The 20,993-nt window shown below is 39.2% G+C and overlaps 1 protein-coding gene across 1 annotated transcript in view; it reads left to right on the top strand.

The window, feature by feature from the left end:
- Positions 1 to 6,936: 6,936 nt before the first annotated feature.
- Positions 6,937 to 20,993, top strand: part of ephx4 (epoxide hydrolase 4) — a 28,063-nt gene continuing 14,006 nt past the window's right edge. The window contains exons 1-3 of the mRNA XM_041791713.1: positions 6,937 to 7,290; positions 10,382 to 10,467; positions 17,088 to 17,245. Coding sequence (XP_041647647.1) covers positions 7,048 to 7,290; positions 10,382 to 10,467; positions 17,088 to 17,245 — 487 coding nt within the window. The 5' untranslated portion in view covers positions 6,937 to 7,047. The remainder of the gene's footprint in view (positions 7,291 to 10,381; positions 10,468 to 17,087; positions 17,246 to 20,993) is intronic.

Below are 20,993 nucleotides of genomic sequence, written 5' to 3'. Positions count from 1 at the left end.
CCCATTTCACTAATTGTAAGACTACTAGCACCAATTGGTTCGACCTCTACCAAATTTAATTGGCCATGATTGATTTATTAAATAAAACAGCAAAACACTGAAGGGTTGAATACTTTCATAGGCATTGTATCTTTCAGATAATTACTATTAGAACTGGTACTAACTAATGGTTTCACACTTAAAACAGGATTTTGCCAAATAGGACAGGATGGTAGAAAACTGCCCTTAATTCTGAGCCTTTTATGAACAAATTTGACAATTTCACAAGAGAACATAATTGGGTTATCAAGTTCTGCCTAAGGGTATGGTTAAAACCACACAAAAGCCAAAGATATTTTGTTATTGACAGTGGCAATGATTATTCCCTCCAGCCTCTTTGTGCTCCTTCGTGTTGCGGGATAACAAGAAACCAACATAATCTTGAGGACATGTATACTACAAAATAAGACGGACTGAGAGTGCTGGACATTTACCAATATTATGTTACTATGCTAGATACCCTACATCATGTGATAATGGTACCAAAAATTTGATAGGCAGTTGGGAAAGCTGGAGGAAAGAATCATGAATCATGACTCTTAAGAAAACACAGATGGAAGTAACTGTTGTGTAATAGATAATGACTTTTAGACAAGTATTCAGAAGTTATTTGGTCAGCAGGCCAAGAGTGAGCAACTTCTCATCAGATTTTACCAAGTAATGATTGATTTTAGTTGATCATATTGGGTAGTTTATACTGAATCATAATGTTATCATTACCTTATAGTTCATCATTAATTCCCTGGTTAATGAGCAGTTAGTTACTGTTTTTTTTTTCTTACTAACTAAATCAACATTTGTGTACCTTACTGTTAAGTGTCACTAAATAGCTGACTCAAGTAATAGTACTGTAGAAATACGACATCTAAACCCCTAAGAAGACTCAGGGGCAGATGGGGACAATGTGGAGGCACCTTCACAAAGTTGTGGTCAAAAGGTTATGGATTTGTCTTGTTGCCAGCCTGAGAAAACTGTTGGTCTTGCATACAAGGTTGGCCCAGAGGTCTTGTAAAACAGCAGATGGATAACAGGAGGCCAGAAGGGTTGTTGTCAGCAAAAACCTTGGTGGCAGTGTTTCAATTGGACCCAAAAAAAAAAAAGTTCTGGCAAACTGTCAAGGGATTCAGGAAGAGAAAGCTGAGCTTGGCTCAGGCTATGCTCAGCAGGGGAGAATTGCTGACACTGACTGAGGGTGTTGTTGGGTGGTATAGGAGATCCATTTCGTACCTCCTTAACATATTCAGTACAGCCTCTGTGAATGAAAGACTGGCAGTCTGATGCATATCTCTAGCAGTGCTCTGAGAGGTAGTTAGACATTTTCACAGCAGTGTGGTGCCAGATGTGGATGTGCAGATGCTAAAGTCCTGAAACTTTAAAATTGGTTGTGGACAGTGCTTTCAGGGCAGATCAAAGCATGTGTTCTGGTTATTGTAGTGCAGGAAAGAAAGAACAATCTGTTTTTGTAGACTACAGCAAGAGGATGACTTAAGTGCCCAGGTGTGGCTGACATTGGCCCTCAGATAGAGAAGGGTCAAACATTGTTTAGCTGTCTGTCCTGATTGTTGCATAGAGCTCTTGTGCACCTGCAGAATGGCAGAGAAGTGATTTGGTTTTTAAATATGGGAGTTTGAAAGGGTGCCATGCTGCTCAGTTCTTTTGTAAATGCTTACACATGGGTGAAAATGAAGCAGTAGGCCTTTATCCTTACAGGCTTAGTTGAATGGGTCATGATAGATTGTCCAGCCAGTCTACGTGTTTTTTTTGTGGAGAAGGATTACAACCAATTCCCCCGGGGAGTCTGGGGGGATGTATAACATGGGTATGAGGGAAAGGGCCAGTGCTATGAGCCATCAGGTGTTTTTTAATCTGAGTGAAAGCTGTGTCCATAGTCTGAGCAGAGACTCAAACATAGGTTCTGTGATTATCAGACTGCACCAGGGTTATCTCTTATCATGTAGGGGCTGTGGATGTGCTTTGGCCTGCCTCAAGCAGTTATCTTCCACACAATCAAGGCTGGTTTGCAATAAAATATCCAGTCAAAGGTGGATTAGTGTCAGCAGTAACGGCAGGGTATTAGTAGACCATTGTGGTGAAGCACATGTTAAGCTGCAAGCCAAAGCTTTTGATTCATAAGTTGATCTATGTTCAGCTCATATCCATGGTCATCAGCTCAGGATGGACTGAAAGAAGGAGGTTGCTGATACAAGTCCGTAATTTTTTTTTTTTCGCCAGAAGATGGATGGACTTAAACTTGGACATTCAGCTAGAGGCTGACTTTGACGTTGTGGGAGAGCTTGAAGAAAGTTCATGATCTGTTAAAGGTATAGGCCTGGGTCCAGTGCCTCCTAGGCATTTTCCCTTTAAGCTTTAATATGCACATGGAGACCAAAGGGCCTACCTAAAGCAAACTGGGGAGATTGTTTAAATATAATAGTTTTTGAAGGCCTCGGGATCCAGATCTCGGGATAAAGATCTATAAACTGTTGCTGGTAAAGTTTATATCATGGCTAGATTGCTTGGTATAGTAACAGGTTCTTAGGCTATGACAATTTTTCTAAACCGGAAAACCCAGAAGTTGCTATTATACTCTTTGGTTTAAAACTGAGTTCAGTTAAATCCATCATCAAGCAATAGAAGGAATGTGGCACGTGTAAATCTGCCTAGATCAGAAACTGACAAACTCTCTCAAACTGAGGGAATGTGCAAGCAGGAGACTAGTGATAGAGGCCACCAAGACACCTGTGACTACTCTGAAGGAGTTACAAACTTCAGCAGCTGAGATGGGAGAGCCTGTGGGAGAGAGCTCTTTGGTATGATGAGACCAAAATGGTGCTACCGTTTATCAGAAAAGATGCTATGTTTGGCAGACACCAAACTCTAACACAAACACACCATACCCACTGTGAAGCACAGTGGTGGCAGCATCATGCTGTGGGGATGCTTCCTCGCAGCCAGCCCTGGGAGGCTTATTAAGGCAATCCTGGAGTAAATTCATATTCAGTCTGCAAGAGAACTACGGGTTGGGGGAAGATTTATTTTCATACAGCCAAAGCTACACAGAAATGGTTTAAAGACAACAAGTTGAATGTTGTGGAGTGTCTAGGACAAAGCCCAACCCTCAGGCTAAGAGAATTTGTGTCTAGACTTGAGAAGGGCTGTTGATGATGATTCCAGTGCATTCTCACTGTGCATGAGCAGTTTTGCAAGAAGAACAGAGTACATTTGTAGTGTCCAGATGTGCAAGCCTGATTGAGAACTATCCACACGGACTCGGTGCTGTGATTGCAGCCAAAGGTACATCAACTAAATTCTGACTTGAAGAGGTGAATATTAATGCCGTCTTTTATTTTACCTTACATATTTTTATGTAATTGACATTACTTTGTAGAAATCTGTTTTTATTTTAACATTGAAGAGTTGTTTTTTCTTAGTTTTGGTTAAAAAAGCCATGTTATATTGACATTGACCATTTATAAAATCAATTAAAGGATAAAACATCAAAGGGGGTGAAAACTTTTTATAGGCACTGTAATTTGCCAAACGAAACGTTATTATTTCAGATGCCTTTAAGACTCAATTCTTACCTATTTAAATAATCATGCTGTATCATAGCCCTTTCTAGCCATTAATCAATTTAAGCCAGAAAAGTACCAAACTCTTTCAAAATGCTTGTTCAAAGAACAAAAGTTGTACCAACATACAGTATGTAAGACTGTCTTCAACCTTCTGCATATAGTTTGTCGATGAAACTCAACAGTATTTTTTAGAGGGATTGAGAGGCCTGTGATTTGTTGTATTATAAACTGTTCTAAGCTGCCTGTCTGCTGACTTCTGAATATATTTTGTCAGTTTTATTTTTTCAGAGGCCATATGAGACACAGTTCTACCATTTTAATGGTGATCAGAGGATGGATGACAACATTATTTTACAGCTGCTCTTAGTTTCCAGCCATTACTTTAGAATATAGGGAGGCCTCCAAATCTTTGAAAATTAGTGTTCAAAGAAGTGTTTCTTCTAAGTGAGAGGAGGTTAAAGCAAATGTATAAAGCTTTAATTGTATTTTTAGTGTGCTTTTTAATAATGCAAGGAACAGTATTACTTATTCATGAATTCAGTCATATTTAATATCATTTTGTAAGCACTGTGGCTCAGTATTTCAGCACTGAAGAGTGCAAAGGCTTCAGATTTCAACTCTTTTAATAGGGGTGTTTAAATTAATTGTTACTGACAATTCTGCACTGATGCTGTGACAGAACATAATTGATTGCTGTAAACTTACTCTATGCAGTTTATTTTGGTTACCAATGTAAAGACATTTGTGTTGACACCAGTGTCTTTCTTTTTTATTTCAGAATTGTGTTTGGGCTTTTTTGCTTTGATCTAGATAGGACTGTGGATAGTGTCGGAAATGGATGTGAGAGAGTGAGTAATGACATGGAGCAGGAGCCAAAGGCCAGACACAAACCTGGGCCATCCCCTACCAGGATAACAGCTGCTGCACATGCGGCATGGGAACAGGGCCATGAGGCCATCAGCCCCCTGACATTGATTTCCAAAGGACTTTCTAAATAATAGAAATGGGAATTCATAGTTGTCTTACTGCATGTCTTTACTGATGAAAAAGTAGCCAGGTGCAGTAAAGCACCTACAAAAATGGGGCTATAACCAATTTTGTTGTATCAAGAAAGGATGCTGCATCAAGTCAAATTCATGAGACCAGAGAAGATGCACTTCACTTTTCTTTATTGTATTTTCGCAAAAGTCTCAGTAAAGCAGTTATTGGCAAAACATTACAAAGTGGAGTTTCGAACTCCTTCAAACATTTAGGCCTCATGCAGATAACGTGAGTTCAAGGATATTGGGACAAGCTATGAATTTCTGTTTTCTTTTCGCCTTCTTACTGTAAATTTTAAAAGGAAGAAACTTCCAACACATGGTACATATCTGTAACACTGATTATGTTTCCTGTCCATTTCAGGAGATAGGAAGGCTTTTTAATATGTCCCAAAGAGGAAAAATCTGCACTTTTGTGTAAACAGGTAAATTGTAAACCACTTTTTGTTCTGGTAACATTTCACTCATCATGACAGAACCTGTGGGTGATTGAGATTGGGCATTTAAATACAGATTAAAGCTACTGTCAGCATATTTTTTCCATATATTTGCTTTAACTGAGATGAAATGGGGCTTGAAATCAAAATTCATTGAACACATTATGTTCTTGAGGGCTGTACAGTGGCCCGGTGGTTAGTAGTGTTGCCTTCCATCAAGAAAGTTCCTGGTTTGAATCCTGAACAGAAAGGGCCTTTCAGTTTTGCACGTTCTCACAGTGCGTGTGAGGGTTCTCTCTGAGTAAAATGAATGTGTTAAAATATAGGAAACTCCTGGAGGTCAGTCTTATTCAGTCTGCAAGAGAACTATGGCTTGGGAGAAAATTTATTTTCCAGCCAGACAATGACCCTAAGCAGTAATGGTTTAAAGACAGCAAGGTGAATTTTCTGGAGTGGCAGAGTCAAAAGCCAGACCTCAATCCAATAGAGAATGTGTGACTGGACTTGAAAAGGGCTGTCCACACCAGATCACCATAAAACCTGACAGAGCTTGAGTAATATTCAGTAATCCATTCAAAGATAAATAGATTAAAATTGCAGTGCCCAGATGTGCAAGCCTGATTGAGATTTATCCACACAGACTCAGTGCTGTGATAGCAGCCAAAGTGCATCTACTAAATACTAACTTGAAAGGGGTGAATATTTATGTAGTTAATTATTTCACAGTACATATTTTTGTTTGACATTACTTTGTAGAAATCTGTTTTCACTTTGACATTAAAGAGGTTTTTTGGGATTTTATTTTTTTAAGAAGCCACCTTTTATAGGCACTGTATTTTGATAAAACCGATAAGAATATTACATAGAGTCAAATAGGTTGTTGATTTTTATTGTCTTCCAGTAACAACCTTAAGGCTGATGTGAAACTGAATTTGACACCCCTGCATTACATGGTTAAGTCTCTGTTTGATGCTATTCCCGCCCACCTTTATGACGTCATGCCAATAAGGGCTTACAGTTCTCATTATTTGATATCTCAGCCTGGGCTCAGGGAAGTAAGTTTTAATTTGCACCCATGACGTGAAAAAGTAAACCATCATTAGTTCAATCTTATACCCCAGTCAGTGAATTCACGCTGCACCACTCATGCTCAATGTAAAAAGAACAGAATGACGACAATCAGGCAAAAACATACTGGATTTAAGGCAAAAAGACATTAAATAGTGCAGCAGGAGAAGTTGTAAAGCGTATTGATGTATGTAATCTATTACATATACTGTCACGTGAGGGATTAGGATAAAGTTACTTAAATGGTTTATGAGATTATGAGTGTTAGCTTGTCTGGAGTTGTGCTTTCTAAGAAAATAAGTGCGCAGTGTCAAAGCCTGAATGAAAGCACACCTGTGACCGCAGTACACCTGATTAAATATTAATGCGCTGTCTGCAGAATACCAGTCATGTGTGATTAAGTCAGCTATCTATTGTTTTTAAACGTTTTAAGTATAAAAAATGGGAAGAATTGGTCTGTTGACGTTCATGCTGTCTGTTTAAACGCAGTATTGTTTTCATGAACAGCCCCGAAGCTTTGCAGTCATCCTCGGTGTTTTTCTCCCAGCCTAACAGCGCCTCTTAGCTGTGCTCAAATCACTGTAAATCACAGACTGCATCGACTGGCTTATTGCTCGCTTTCGGACTTGCCTTGTATAGTCAACAACACAGTCTCCAGCTAAACAACCAGCGCTGTCACACGCAAGCGTGAATCTGACGTGATGCTCCAGCAGCCACCGTCCCATTCAAACGTTTGTGCTCGGGATCCTCCCTTCAGACAGTCGTGCGTATGCGCTGCTAACGACACCACGGCATTGTCAGAGCAGTATTTAAACACGGGCGACAGATTAACAGGGAGAAATCAATAGGTAACTTGATCTGGATCGATTTTTCTGCGGCAATGTAAAAATGGCGAGAGTGCTCCACAACTTGCTGTTATTTCTAATCAGACTTGCGCTGAAAATCAGAGTTTTGGGGTATTGGTCGCTTATATACGGTTATTGTGCTCTTTGCACCGTCGCAGCCTTGCTGAAACTTTGGTGGAACATCATCCTGAGGCCGACAACAACCTTTCAATGGGTGATTCGTGAAACTCCCCCAGCTTGTCTGAATGACACGTCCTTGGGAACCCACTGTTATGTTAGGATCAAGGTAAGACACTCATGCACTTGGACGTGAAAGGTGTCTGCTCACTGTGAGAGAGGGGAGAAGCCCATTGTGTTTGAGTGTATAGGAGACTGCCTTGCATGCTAGGATGCTCAGATGTAAAAATGCTAGAACACCTTGCTTTGCAGTGTCGCGTCGTGAAAAGACAAACAGGCCTGATCTGTGGTCAGATCATGAGGCGTCTGTTTATTTTCAGACGGGTTTCGGTGGTGCTTTGCTGGATCTGCGCTCAGGTGGTGCTGAAAGAACAGCTCCTCCGCCTCTACATGGGGCGAGCTGCCAGCCTCCAACTAACAACCTGTGCTCAATATTATGTAATTAAATACCAAGGCATGTCTGTCACAAAAACTGCTTAAGCCTTGTGTCTGCGCAGGGGTTGTTTATAGGGGAAAAAGTTAAAGTACCAATTCCACCACATACACATCTTTAATTAGTCCTACGTTTTAAGCCAGTCCAGCATTGTCAGTTCTGCATAAAAAAAGTATCAAAAGTGCCCACACTGCAGCATTATTGTATTGTTACCATGTAATTGTTGATTATTGATCCAACAAACCATTGCATGTTAGATTATGTAATTGCAGTGGTGCATACTCTGTTGGGCATTGCCAACAATTACAGTAAATATTCAACAGATTTATCGCGTTCTTTCTGTGTAACTCTAAATTTGCAAAGTTACTGCCTACCATTGCCAGTAGAAAATTTAAATGCTCTTTAAATGCTGTCTAAATCTAAATGAAATCTAAAGGACACAATTTCATGTGAGATTGTATCATTTTGAAACACATGGAGATTTTAACCTCATATACATTTAGCTGTATGTAATGATAATTAAAGCTCCTGTAAAGTGAAATCCAAACTTTGTGTCTTACGCACTAGATATGATGGAATAAGGTTTCTGTAAACATATGAAAACACTAAGATCTCTGTGTGACTAAATTTTGGATTTAGACCATTAGAAAATATTTCCCCTCTTTCCTGGCTTGGTTTTATTTGAGTAGGGCAAATATAGGAGGCCATTACATCAACAGTCTTGATTGGGAATTAGCCTGCCCCCCCAATGCTACGATGATATAAAAATCACTGAGCAGTTTATCTCAGTACAGTCTGTTGTTAGCTGATTTTATTGCCTTCACTGTAAGTTAGCAGCCAGCTACATGCTGTGTTTCTGTTCATTGTGAGGTAAATTTCCCAAATCTACCAGACACAGTGGCCTACGGGTCATTAAAAGTATCATAATGGAGATATTTGTGCCAGAAAACAGTTAACTGAAAACCCAACTTCTGTCATAAATTTAGAACTTAGCAATGTTTGAAATGACTGAAATTTGGCCTGGTGATTGATAACACGCTGACTGGTCATCTAACAAACCTAAAATAAAGAATTCTTTTATCACTTCACAGGTACTTTAACTACTACAATGGTTTTATGCAGGAGCCATCAGAAATGCAATCATTTTCTGACTTGTTAGTTGAAGAGCTGCGGTAAATCAGTAGCAAAAAAATGGTAAAGTGTAGTTGGGTTTGTATGGCTCTCTTTTAGTCATCTGACTACTCAAAGTACCTTTAATACCACAGGCTACATTAGTCCATTTAGACCCATTCACACACTCATGGCAGAGGTTGGGATGTAAAGTGGCCATCCGTTTTAACTAATGTGAGTGAGTCCATATGCCCTGCATGCCACTGATTCATCAGTGGGGGCAATATGGGGTTAAGTGGCTGCAGGAGCCGGAGATTGAACCCCTGACCTTCTGGTTGAGCAATGACTGACTCTGCCACCAATCCACAGCTAAAAGTAAAAGCACTGTCTCTCTAATTGGTTAAGAAAAAAAGAACGTTTTAACTCTATGTTTGGCCTCATGGTTTCAGCACAATTTCAGCTTTATGAAAAGAAAACTATTTGTTCACTGTAACTCGTTGTATTAGATAAAGGACCGGCAAAACCTCCCAAAAATCCCCCAACCCACCCCACCAAACCTCCAAAACTACAAAAAAAACATGATATGGCTTTTTAATTTTTTTGAATATAAAAAATAAGATTACATTTTTTCAAACTGAAATCACATTGATAAAAGTATTCAGATCCTTTGCAAAAACACTTAAAATTTAGGTTTTCAGTTTTTTCTGAGATGCTTCTGCATCTTGATTGGAGTCGACCTGTGGGCACACACCTCTCTATAGAACTAGCTGACCAAGAACCGATGGCCACTCTCACTGTGCTCCAGACATCTTGGCTGGAGATGTGACAAAGTTCCAGAGGGACAACCATTACTGCAGCCATCCTCTGATCTGGCTCTTAATTATGTCTAATTAATTCAGTTTACCACAGGTGGACTCCAACTGTGGAGTAGAAACATCTCAGCAAAGATCCAGAGAATTGGTAGGCACTTGAGCTAAATTTTGCATCTGAATACTTATGTCAGTGTGATGTTTGAGTTTTTTTTTTTTTATATATATTTGCAAAAATGCCTGAAATTCTGTTTTCACTGATGATGAGAAAAAAATGAATTCAACCTCATGGTCATTTCTCAGGCAAACTACTTCACGCTCTCCTGATTATGTACCAAAATGTTGCCAGTGTTTTGCACAATTATACAGTGTGCAGGAGTATACCTGCAGTTTATAATGGATTCATTCCTCTCCTACTCATCTATGTTATTAGATGGATGTAGTTTTGGTGCATTATTTTATGAGGAGCTTCAAAATAACAGAGATCATGAAGCTTGAAAAGACGCAGAGTTGAAAAAATACTTTTGTTATGCTGGAATTATCAACCATGCCTCCATTTTGTTATTCAGAGTCTGGTTTTTGTTTACATTTTTTTTAAAGCTAGCTGAACAAAAGCTTATTGTAGCAGCAACTGTTTCACAACACAGTCACTTGTTCACTACATTATTTTATGTTTGCCATGTCTTCTTCCTGATAACTGCATTATTATCAGCCTCTTATCATGCATCTACACACAGTAAAAGTCATTCAAAAATGCTGACTCTTCTCTTGTGTCCTTAAAATGCCAGTGGACTAGACTGTCAGCTTCAGTATTTTTTTTAAATGCCATTTTCTCTTCTTTCTCCCAGGAATCTGGCCTCAGGTTTCACTATGTCGCTGCCGGAGAGAGAGGAAAGCCGCTCATGCTCTTCTTACATGGCTTCCCTGAGTTCTGGTAGGTCACAGAAAATTCAGGGTGGTGGGGGAGCAGTTGCGGTAACAGCATTAGTGAGCACCACTGCACTCTGAAGAAGCAGACAACCCAACTGTGAAGCTGTGCTTGTTCAGCTGCCTGGTATTTGTTACATCGGTCACCTCTCTTGACGTTCCCCCGACAAAGAGAACTCCTTTGCTCTGAGGTTTCAGGTTCAGGGTTTAATCCCTCTCACTCCTGGGCTGCAAAAAATAGAGGAACAAAACTCCACTCCAGCCAGGGAGATATGATTTACAGTCAGCAGAAAATGACCCAGAGCATTCAGCATCTCTTCTAGGGCTGGGCAGTCTACCAGGTTTTAAGAGCTATTTGAAATTTTGTTTGTGTCAATCTAATTTATGTCAGTGTTAATTTAAAAGATGGATGCCAGGTTTAATGCTCAGTTAAAAGAATATTTGCTGTAAGCACTACTAGTAGTAATGGTTTATTGACCACAAGATTATCTACTTGAAATGTTTGGTCTAAATGGGGGCTGTCCTTTTTATATTAATGCTAGGGCTGTTGGTGTAAGAAGTTAAATGGGATAAGAAATGAAGCTTTATTCTTTTTGACCACGTTAATCGTGTACTATTTTGGCATTTTTGGTGCCCCGTAGTTGAGCTACCATAGTGGGGCATCAACTGATGCTACTCACCGTAAAATCTCCCTGATTATACAGGGAAATTCTTGAACTTTGGATTTCTTATGTCACTTTAAAACACTCAGAGAGCTCAGTGGAAAAGTCAAAAGCAATCTTCACCTTGTGATACCAAACATTTCACCTTTTTGGTTTTCCCTTTAGCTATTTTCTTTTACTTTTCTATCCATAGCATGTTCATTTTTTCAGTAGTTGAGCTAATGTTGTTACCTACCAGAAATTTGTGTTGTGACCAAATGTTTGCATTTTTATTATGAAAGTTATAAAATAATAAAAACCCCAATCTTGCATGGAAAAATAACAATGCACAGATATTAGTTATGCTAGTGCTACATTATCTTAGTTTTCTCCAGAGCCCTGGACAAAGTATATATTAGATTGTCTTTAGCATCATTCATTCAAGCAGTTGAGAGTTCCAAGGAAATCCTGTCCAGCAATGGAGGAGTCTAATGCTTCATTTCAAACTCATGTGGAGGCTTCTGCCTCATTAACAGTCTTGTAGCAGCTGTCAGACCTAAAAGGACCAGTCTTCTCTGATATTTTTTATCAGAAACATCATTCAGTGGTAACATGTTTGGTGAGATGGGAACTCTTGTTCCTCTGACGTTGGCTAAAGCATGTGATACATTTGACCAGAAGTGCTTTACGTCTGGACAGTCCTACATCACAAGTAAATAGGATCATTACATTACACTTACACTTCATCTCATTTACACAGGTTATAGATGGGTGTAGGGCAAAGCTGAAAATCTATTAATTACAAAGCAAAAGTGTAACAAACAACTGGGTTACTTACACAGAGGAACTAACTATCTGAAACTCCTGAAAAGTGCAAATGCTGTCACATGAGCCAGACATCAGTGAGTCATTTTGTACATGCAGCCCTGTATACTTCTTAATTTCTGAGTGTTAAATAGTGTAGTCAACAAACGAAGAACTTTGAAGATTTCTTCCAGAAATCCTCACCACTTTAATTTTATTCTCCACAGTTATTATACTCCTTGCATTATCTGTGAAATGAAATCACGACCATCTCCTTATTGTATTTTATGCCCCAATAACTCTATCGGCACTTTTCTTCATATGATTTGGGAGTGCCCAGGGGTGGCAGATTTTTGGATGGGAGTCTGTGCTATATTCATATGTATATTAGCCAAACCCATTCCATTCTCACCTAATGTTCTTCTGCTTGATGACTGCTCTGATTTAGAGCTTTCAATTAAACAGAAATGTGTCCTTTTAGCTGGCCGCACTGCTGCCAAAAGATTTATGCATGTAGATGAAAACCTCCCCATTTATTTTTTTTGTGCAGAAATGGCTGTTGGATTTTATTGATGTTGCCAGCATGCAGTGCTGGGCAGCAGAAATGCACCATCCTGAAACTGATAATGTAGAATTGGATTGGCCCATCAGTACTCTTATGGAATTGCTATGAACAGCTCCTTTACCCTTTGGTTCATCCATTGGGTCCTTGCAGAGACAATCCTATCTTGGTTTTGCCCTCTACTTCTTTTGGCCTACCATCCATCTATTCTTTTTTTGTATGCCCGTGTATGCAAGTAATCCCTCTCTCCTGTTTATTGGTTGCTAACGTGGCTCATCGTTATGTTCATCCTTACTGTGAATTTCAATGAGAATAGTAAAAAAAAAAAAAAAGGAAGATACATGTTGGTGTATTGCCATGCATACTATGCAGATTTGATTTTGGTCCCCATTGCCCAGCCCTACTGTCCTCCTGATATGAAATGAAAAACCGTGTTGCTCCTGGATTGGGGCCAGAGGTTGTCAGAAGCTGTAAGCCTGTCCATATCTCTAACATACCATCTAAGCTGCAGACAGAACTGGGATTAATTAGCGGTCAAGGCGAGCTCTTTCTGCTTCGCTTGTTGTGTACTCTTCACAGGAATGACGAACAGTGCTGAGAGTGACATGGCTAGAAAGAACTCTTCGCACTTACTTAATGTGTGCTAATGCCCTCTTTGAAATGAGAAATGTATCTGTGCATCAGATGGAGGGTGGAGGGGTCCGAGGGGCTTACTTTGCTTTAAACCTCATCTATATTCTAAGATCGGAGTTGAGTGCAGGGATCTTGTACTGACTCATCAGAATCGCAGTCAGGGCTCTGCATCTTTCTTTCCTCTGCACATGGCCGAGGATGAGGAGGCGGAGGGGGATTTTAGTCCTGATGAGGAGCCTCTGCAGAAGACAAGATCTTCAATTAGGAAGTCAGCCCAGCCCACATGATGAGGAGGTGGTTAGAATCTAAAACAGCCTCTATTATACTGAGGTGACCTTCACCTTTTTAAGAAAGTGAAGTGTTTGCTTAAAAAAAAAAAGTTTAGAGAGGCACTCAAAAAGCCCTCCAGAGCTGGACATAATTTTACAAGGGGATCCTGCTCTGCTTGTCAAACACTTGCATAATTTGTGGCTCTAACAAGAGATTACATAAATCCTAAAAAGATGCTCCAATTTCTGTCTTTTAGTCTGGGCTTGTAGACTCAAAATGTAAAGCTGAATTTCTGTGATGCAAACAGGGGATTGGAATTTGAGGGGCTCTGTGTGGGAATGACAAGTAAACAAGTGTTTTCAGGTTAGACTTGTTCTTCGCCTTTTCAAAGTAACTATTCATTTAGCAGTTTACGTGGTAAGGCTCATTGATTAACTGCAATGAAAAAGGAATCATGTAAATTAAAATCCAGAAATATCTGAATTATAAAAATACTTTGCATTCAGAAAGTATTCAGACCCCTGTCACTTTTTTCAGTTTTGTTATGTTGCAGCCTGATGCTATAATCATTTAAATTCATTTTTCTTCTTCTCTTATTAATTTACACTCAGTACCCCATCGGGACTAAGTGGAAACAGAATTTTGGAAATTTTTGCAAATTTATGAAAAATAAATATCTGAAACATCACATTGACATAAATATTCAGACCCCAAATTAGCTCAGATTCCTCCCATTTCTCATGATCATTGCTCAGATGTTTCTACACCTTGATTGGAGTCCTCCTGTTTTAAATTAAACTGACTGGACATGATTTGGAAAGGCACAAGCCTCTCTATAGAAGGCCTCCCCGCTGACAATAAATATCAGAGCAAAAACCAGCCATTAGGTCAAAGGAACTGCCGTCAGAGCTCAGAGACAGGATTCATGCAAGGCACAGATCTGGAGAGGTGTGGCACAACCTCTACTCTTCAAAGAGCTGGTCGCCCATCCAAACTGAACAATTGGGGAGAAGCGCCTTAGTAAGAGAGGAGACCAGGAATCCAATGGTCACTCTGACTGAGCTCCAGAGGTTTGCAAAATAGCACCTGAAAGACTCTCACACTGTGAGAGACAAGAATTTTCTGCTCTGATGAAATAAAGACTTAACCGTTTGGCCTCAATTCTAAACCTCATGTCTGGAGGAGACCAGGGACCGCTCAATTCCTTTCCAATACCATCCTAGCAGTGAAAGATGGTGATGGCAGCATCATGCTGTGGGGGTGTTTTTTCAGCAGCAGGTACTGGGAGACTGATCAGAGTTGAGGGAAAGCTGAATGGAGTGAAGTACAGGGATAGTCTCAATGAAAACCTGTTTCAAAGGGCTCAAGAATTCAGACTGGGCCACAGGTTCACCTTTCAACATGACAAGGACCGTAAGCACAATGCCAAGACAATACAGGAGTGGCCTAGGGACAACTCTGTGAATGTCCTAGAGTGGCCCAGCCAGAGCCCTGACTTGAACACCATCAAACATCTATAGAGACCTGAAAATGGCTGTTCACCAACACTCACCATCCAATCTGACTGAGGATTGGAGGATTTGCAAAGAAGAATGGCAACAAATCCCCAAACCCAGGTGTGCAAAGCTTGTTACATCATATTCAATAAGACTCAAGGTTAAAATTGCTGCTAAAGGTGCTTCAACTAAGTACACAGTAAAGAGTATGAATACTTATGTCAGTGTGTTTATTTTCTTTTTAATACATTTGCAAAAATGTTGTTTTCACTGTCATTATGGGGTTCTGAGTATAGATTAATGATGATGAAAAATTAATTTAAATGATTGTAGCATCAGGCTGGAACATAACAAAACTAAAAATAGAGAGGGGGTCTGATTACGGTCCATTACATCCCAAGAATATTGCTGAACTGAAACAGTTTTGTAAAGAGGAATGGTCCAAAATTCCTCCTGACCATTGTGCAGGTCTGATCTGCAACTACAGGAAATGTTTGGTTGAGGTTATTGCTGCCAAAGGAGGGTCAACCAGTTATTAAATCCAAAGGTTCACATACTTTTTCCACCCTGCAACTGTGATGGTTTACATGGTTCAATAAAAACATGAAACATGATGGTAAAATGATGAGGTATAAAAGAAGCACTCCTGAAAGGCTCAGTGCTTAACAATCTATGATGACAAGAGGTTCTCCACTTAGAATATTGTGTAACAGTTTTTTAACCAAGTTTCTCAATGTGCAACTGCAGGGACTTAAGAGATATCACCATCTACAGTTCATAATATCATCAAAAGATTCAGGAGTAATCTCTCTATGCTAGGGGCTAGGCCAAAAACCGGCCTTAAATGCTATGACCATCAGGCAGCACTGTATTAAAATGGGACTGGATTTGACAACGTGGGCTTGGGAACACTTCAGACAACCATCGTCAGTTATCACAGTAGGTCACTGCATCTACAAATATAAGTTATGACTACCATGGACAGCGAAAGCTATATATCAACAATATCCATGTGTGCCGCTGACTTGAGACAGACTGACTTAAAGTGGAAAAATGTCCTGTGGTCTGACAAGTCCACATTTCAATTTTATTTTATTTTTTTTTTTAAATAACGTCCGCTGACTCCTCCAGGCTAGAGGGGAAAAGGGCCAGCATCTGTGATGATGTGGGGGATGTATTAGTGCCCATAGCATGAGCAACTTTCACATCTGTGAAGGCACCATTATTGCTGAGAGGTACATACAGATTTTAGAGCAACATATGCCTCCATCTAGACGACCTCTTTTCAGGACATCCCTGCTTATTTCAGCAAGACAATGTCAACATTCTGCACAAGTTACAATAGCATGTGTGGAAACTAGACTAGGCTGCATTATCCCATCACTGTTGAGAAACTTAAGATATACATCAGGCAAGAACAGGAAAGAATTGTACTTTCAGTACTTGAACAATTAATGTCTTCAGCCCCCTGGCACTTACAGAGTGCTGTTAGAAGAGAAGGTGATGTGACACAAATGAGCAGCAAAAAATTAAGATAAGGACAAAAGAGAAAGATGCTCACCTGTGTGCTAATGTGGCGGAAAGAAGGTTAAAGATCAGCTGGATATTTACATGTGTATAGAGCAACCAAGAATGTGAGCGCAGCCTCTCAGTCTTCTGCATAAAGATCAGGATGAAGGGTGAAGAAATTTAAACCTCAGTAAGGGGCAAGGAAAACTGTACTGCTTGTTCTAGCTTTAGAAATACCACAATAAAACATGCTTAATACAACTCAAGACATTCTGAAATGTGTACACAGCTCCATAAGCCAGTACAGCATGCATTTGTGATTATATTATGTTAAATTGTATTGACAGAGGTCTCTCCCTATCTACCCAACAGTGCAGCAGGTCATCATAGATGGGCAGCCTTACAAAGGAAGATCAAATTAGTGATTTGTAATTAAATTTGTTTTTCAGTATCACAGCTAATTGTTCTTTGTTGTGCAGTCTTTCCCATCTTTGCTTGGCATTAGTTTTATTTGAAAATCATTAAAGGCCCATCTCATATTGAAGCTGAAGGAAAGGCAGGATAATTTACTAAACTTCATCCAAGAAAAGCCAGGGGTATTGATTGAAATTTTATGTTGTTGGAACTGCTATGGAACTAGTAAACTGAATATTTGGTTTTAAATAAAGAAATAAAGGAAATAGTCATTTTTGCATTTGTTTTTGTGCCTTAGGTTTTCCTGGCGATACCAGCTGCGTGAGTTCAAGAGTGAATTCCGTGTGGTGGCCATCGACATGCGGGGCTACGGCGAGTCAGACCTACCGCTCTCTTCTGAAAGCTATCGCTTTGATTACCTGGTCACTGACGTCAAGGACATTGTGGAGTACTTAGGTGAGCAAACTAGGAGACTGTAATCAAGAAAAACCTCAGAAGTATGTTGAGTCAAAAATAAACTTGTTTATCAGACTTAAGCTGTGGACAGCCCTCAGGCCTGCAGCATGGCACGACTAACTTCCTGTGAGTCATTCTTACTGAACATGGGACATTGTGCAGATCCAGAGCCTGCAGCCTGCTTTCTGCATGCAAACACTAGAAGAAGCCTGCCTGAGGCAGTCTGCTCACACCAGCATCTACTAATGATCACTTGGCCAGAATGATATTTTTTGCTCTTTTCTTGGCTAGCAAATCTGTGTCCTTTTAACTCTGCTCGCAGACTTTTTAAGACAACCAGCCTGAGCGCTGAAATGTCACTGAAGATTGTCTAATGAGTTCATGTACAGTACTTAGTGTCTGGTAGCTCTATCTTTGTCCTCTCCTCACACTTGTCACCTCGTATTCAAGTGTGTTACAGCCACTGTTTCAGCACTAATTACAAGATTGCTGAAATAATTTAGATGGTCATGTCCTGACTTTGCTACACAGACAGGCTGTCCTTAGCCTACTTACTTGCATAATTTGTCACTGAATAATTTTGGACTGTTGCAACTTGCTGACTTACTTTACACTTTGTCTGTCACTCTTATCAACAGCAATTACATAAACTAAACAAGTTTGTTGCTTGGAACTGGCAGCTATCACAAGAGGGGATGAATTTAGCAAGACTTCATGGTAGCCAAAGCATTTTGGAGGTTTAAAAAACAACAATTCATATCGAAACAAGGGCATTTGTCTAATGTGAAGTCAATTAGAACTAGTGTTAGAGCTGGTACATTCAAGTGACAAATACAGATAACACTGGAACTACTGCTTTGCATTAAATGCCTCCATGATGTATTCAATTGCCAGACAGTGTGAGCATAGAGGTGGGTCAAGAAAAAGAGCTGGGCTGGTTTTGACCTCCAAAATCTAATCAATCCATCCTAAGATCCCAATCAAAGTAAGAGCAGGCATTTGTGGAAAATTTCAAGAAAAACCCTCAAAATGCTCTTGAGGTTTAATGTTCACAAACAAAAAATAAACTATTTAACTGACCTTTGACCTCTGTAATATAATCAGTTTATCTTTTAGTCAGTGTACATTTATCCAAAGTGTTTAGAAAACTCTCCAAGTGTTCTTAAAATATAGGGCTCACAAGCAGGAGAATATGAAGCACGATGACCTTCACCTTGACCTCCAAAACCTAATCCATTCATTGTTGAGTCAGTTAGCATCTGTGGAAAGTCTTAAAAGAATGCCTCAAAGTATTCCTGATATATTTTGTTCACAAGCAAGGGATACACATGAGGCCAAATGACAGGATCTGGAGATGTTTGTTCTTTTGTTTCCAAAAAGGAAAGTGGAGCATCTTGCAGCATTAACAGCCACAATCTTCTCCTTTCTGGGGTTATCTCTCAGAAGAGAGTCAGTTAAAGTACAGCCCTGGCTTGTCTTCTCATGGGTTAGTGCATCTAATTGAACAGCAACTGTCTTCCCTTTAAAATGTATAAAATAATACTTGTCAAAACATGTAGGTGGCATTACAGACTGGTAACTTCTCTGCAGCAGTAGGAGGCATTTCTTGGCCGCCAGGTGGGCGGCTCCATAAGTATATGATGTCATGTGGAAACTATGAATAGGGGATGCAGAGATGGGTAATGCAGCTTGAATTTTTCAACTTTAACTCTGTGCAGGTCATATAATCACAACATAATGGTCTGTAAGTTTTCTTGAACAGTTTTTGAGCCAATTCAACATTAAAAATTAACATTGTCTCCAAAGTGCTTATGAGAGAGCTCTACAGTTAAAGCTTTGGAGCTTTTTCCATTGTTCTCCCTGTCACTGCTAATTTCTTAACAGGCTTTCAGGAGCTTAGCTCTCAATAATGCATAAAAGTTATTTTAGTGGAAGTGGGAGGCTAGCATTGATCATACTTTAACTTCTGTGCTCTGTTTTAAAATTATACCACACAGAGCCCTGTGAACACAAGCTGTTGGAGCCCACATGTATGGCACTAAAATCAACATTTACACTTTGGTTTAACCATACATGGCCTTTTTCTTATTTCAGTGACAAATATAAGCTCAGAGCAGTGAAATGCAGCTTTTTAAATACAGAGCATTTAATAAAAACATGCAGCCAAGTGCTCACATTCACAAAATACACAACATAGCTGAAAAATGAGAATAAAACAAGTCAAAATACTTTGCAATACAATTTGCACCACTTTACAAATTGTAACACTACGAAATGTAAATCGAGATGTCAGAATCTGTCAGAAGAAAACAGATTATAAACACCAGGACTTAATAAAAAAAATCTCCTATTCATGCTCCAGCATTACTCCATAACTGAAGCCATAAAAGAGTTTTTATATCCTTTTAAAGATATAGAGTCCAGCGCAACAGTGTTGACAGACTCTAAGTTAAATGGGCATTTAAAGGGCAACTGCTTTTACTGTATTCTTTTAGGATTTCTAAGGAAAAAGAGATGCTATCCAATGCATTAGTGTTTTGGCTTGAATATCAAATTTAAGAAGAATTTAATGAGAAAAGAAAAGCTATTTAAAGCTTTTTTAACACACTGTGGTAGTCAAAAACAACATAATAACAAAAACAGCCCTTGATTAGGTCTTTTGCATTTCATGTATTAATGTTCAGTAATGAGGCAGAAAAGCTGCATCATAACATAATAACATTACATCATGACATAAAGCAGCATACCATAAAATAATAATGTAAACAAATCAAATAACATTATAACATAACATAACACAATATGTTAATATTGCATAACATAACATGATAATGTAACATAACATTACATAATAATATGACATGATAACGTAAAGTTAAGTGGGTCAAAGCTAAAAAGTAACATCATCATATATCATGATTTATAAGATAATTACATAGTAACAACATAAAATCATAACACAACATAATACCAAAATGTAGTTACAAGATAACATAACAAAACTTAAAACATTAAAACATTGTAATATACCATTACATAACATTTTAACATAACTAGAAAAGCACCCGGAGAGTGCAGACCTCCGCCATTAGCCCTATCTCCCAATAGTGTAGAGTCTTTTTAAAAATTCCTGGATCCCCATGTGCCCCCCACCATGGCATCTGCCGATTGCTCCCTCCCCATTGGGGTGGAAACATGAGGCACCAGGCGTGTGTCTTTCAATCTCTATAAACTCCAAAACTTTGAATAGAAACACACCCAAAATGCTGCTGGGATTGAAGTTACTCATGTCCGCCATCTCCTGGTGTAAAGAGGTAACAGTGCAGACCTCCGCCATCAGCCCTATCTCCAAATAGTAAAAAAAAATCCTTTAAAAAATTCCTGGATCCAGACGGTGATCCAGATCAGTCCCAAAATCTAATCAGTTCTTCCTTATGCCATTTCCTGAAAATTTCATCAAAATCCATCCATAACTTTTTGAGTTATGTTGCTAACAATCTAACCAACTAACAAACCCACCCGATCACATAACCTCCTTGGCGGAGGTAATAACATACCATATCATAATATAACAGCATAACATAACATAATAATGTAACATGACATAACATTATATTATGTAACATAACAAAAGGTTAGAACATTATAATGTAACATAATATCGTAGCATAACATTTCATCATAACATAATTATGATACATCATAAAATATCATAGCATAGCATTACATCATAACATAACATTACATC

The sequence above is a fragment of the Cheilinus undulatus genome, linkage group 7 (assembly GCF_018320785.1).
Source record: "Cheilinus undulatus linkage group 7, ASM1832078v1, whole genome shotgun sequence".
Taxonomy (NCBI): domain Eukaryota; kingdom Metazoa; phylum Chordata; class Actinopteri; order Labriformes; family Labridae; genus Cheilinus; species Cheilinus undulatus.
Note: the sequence above shows the minus strand (reverse complement) of the source record. Positions and strands in the feature narration are given on the sequence as shown.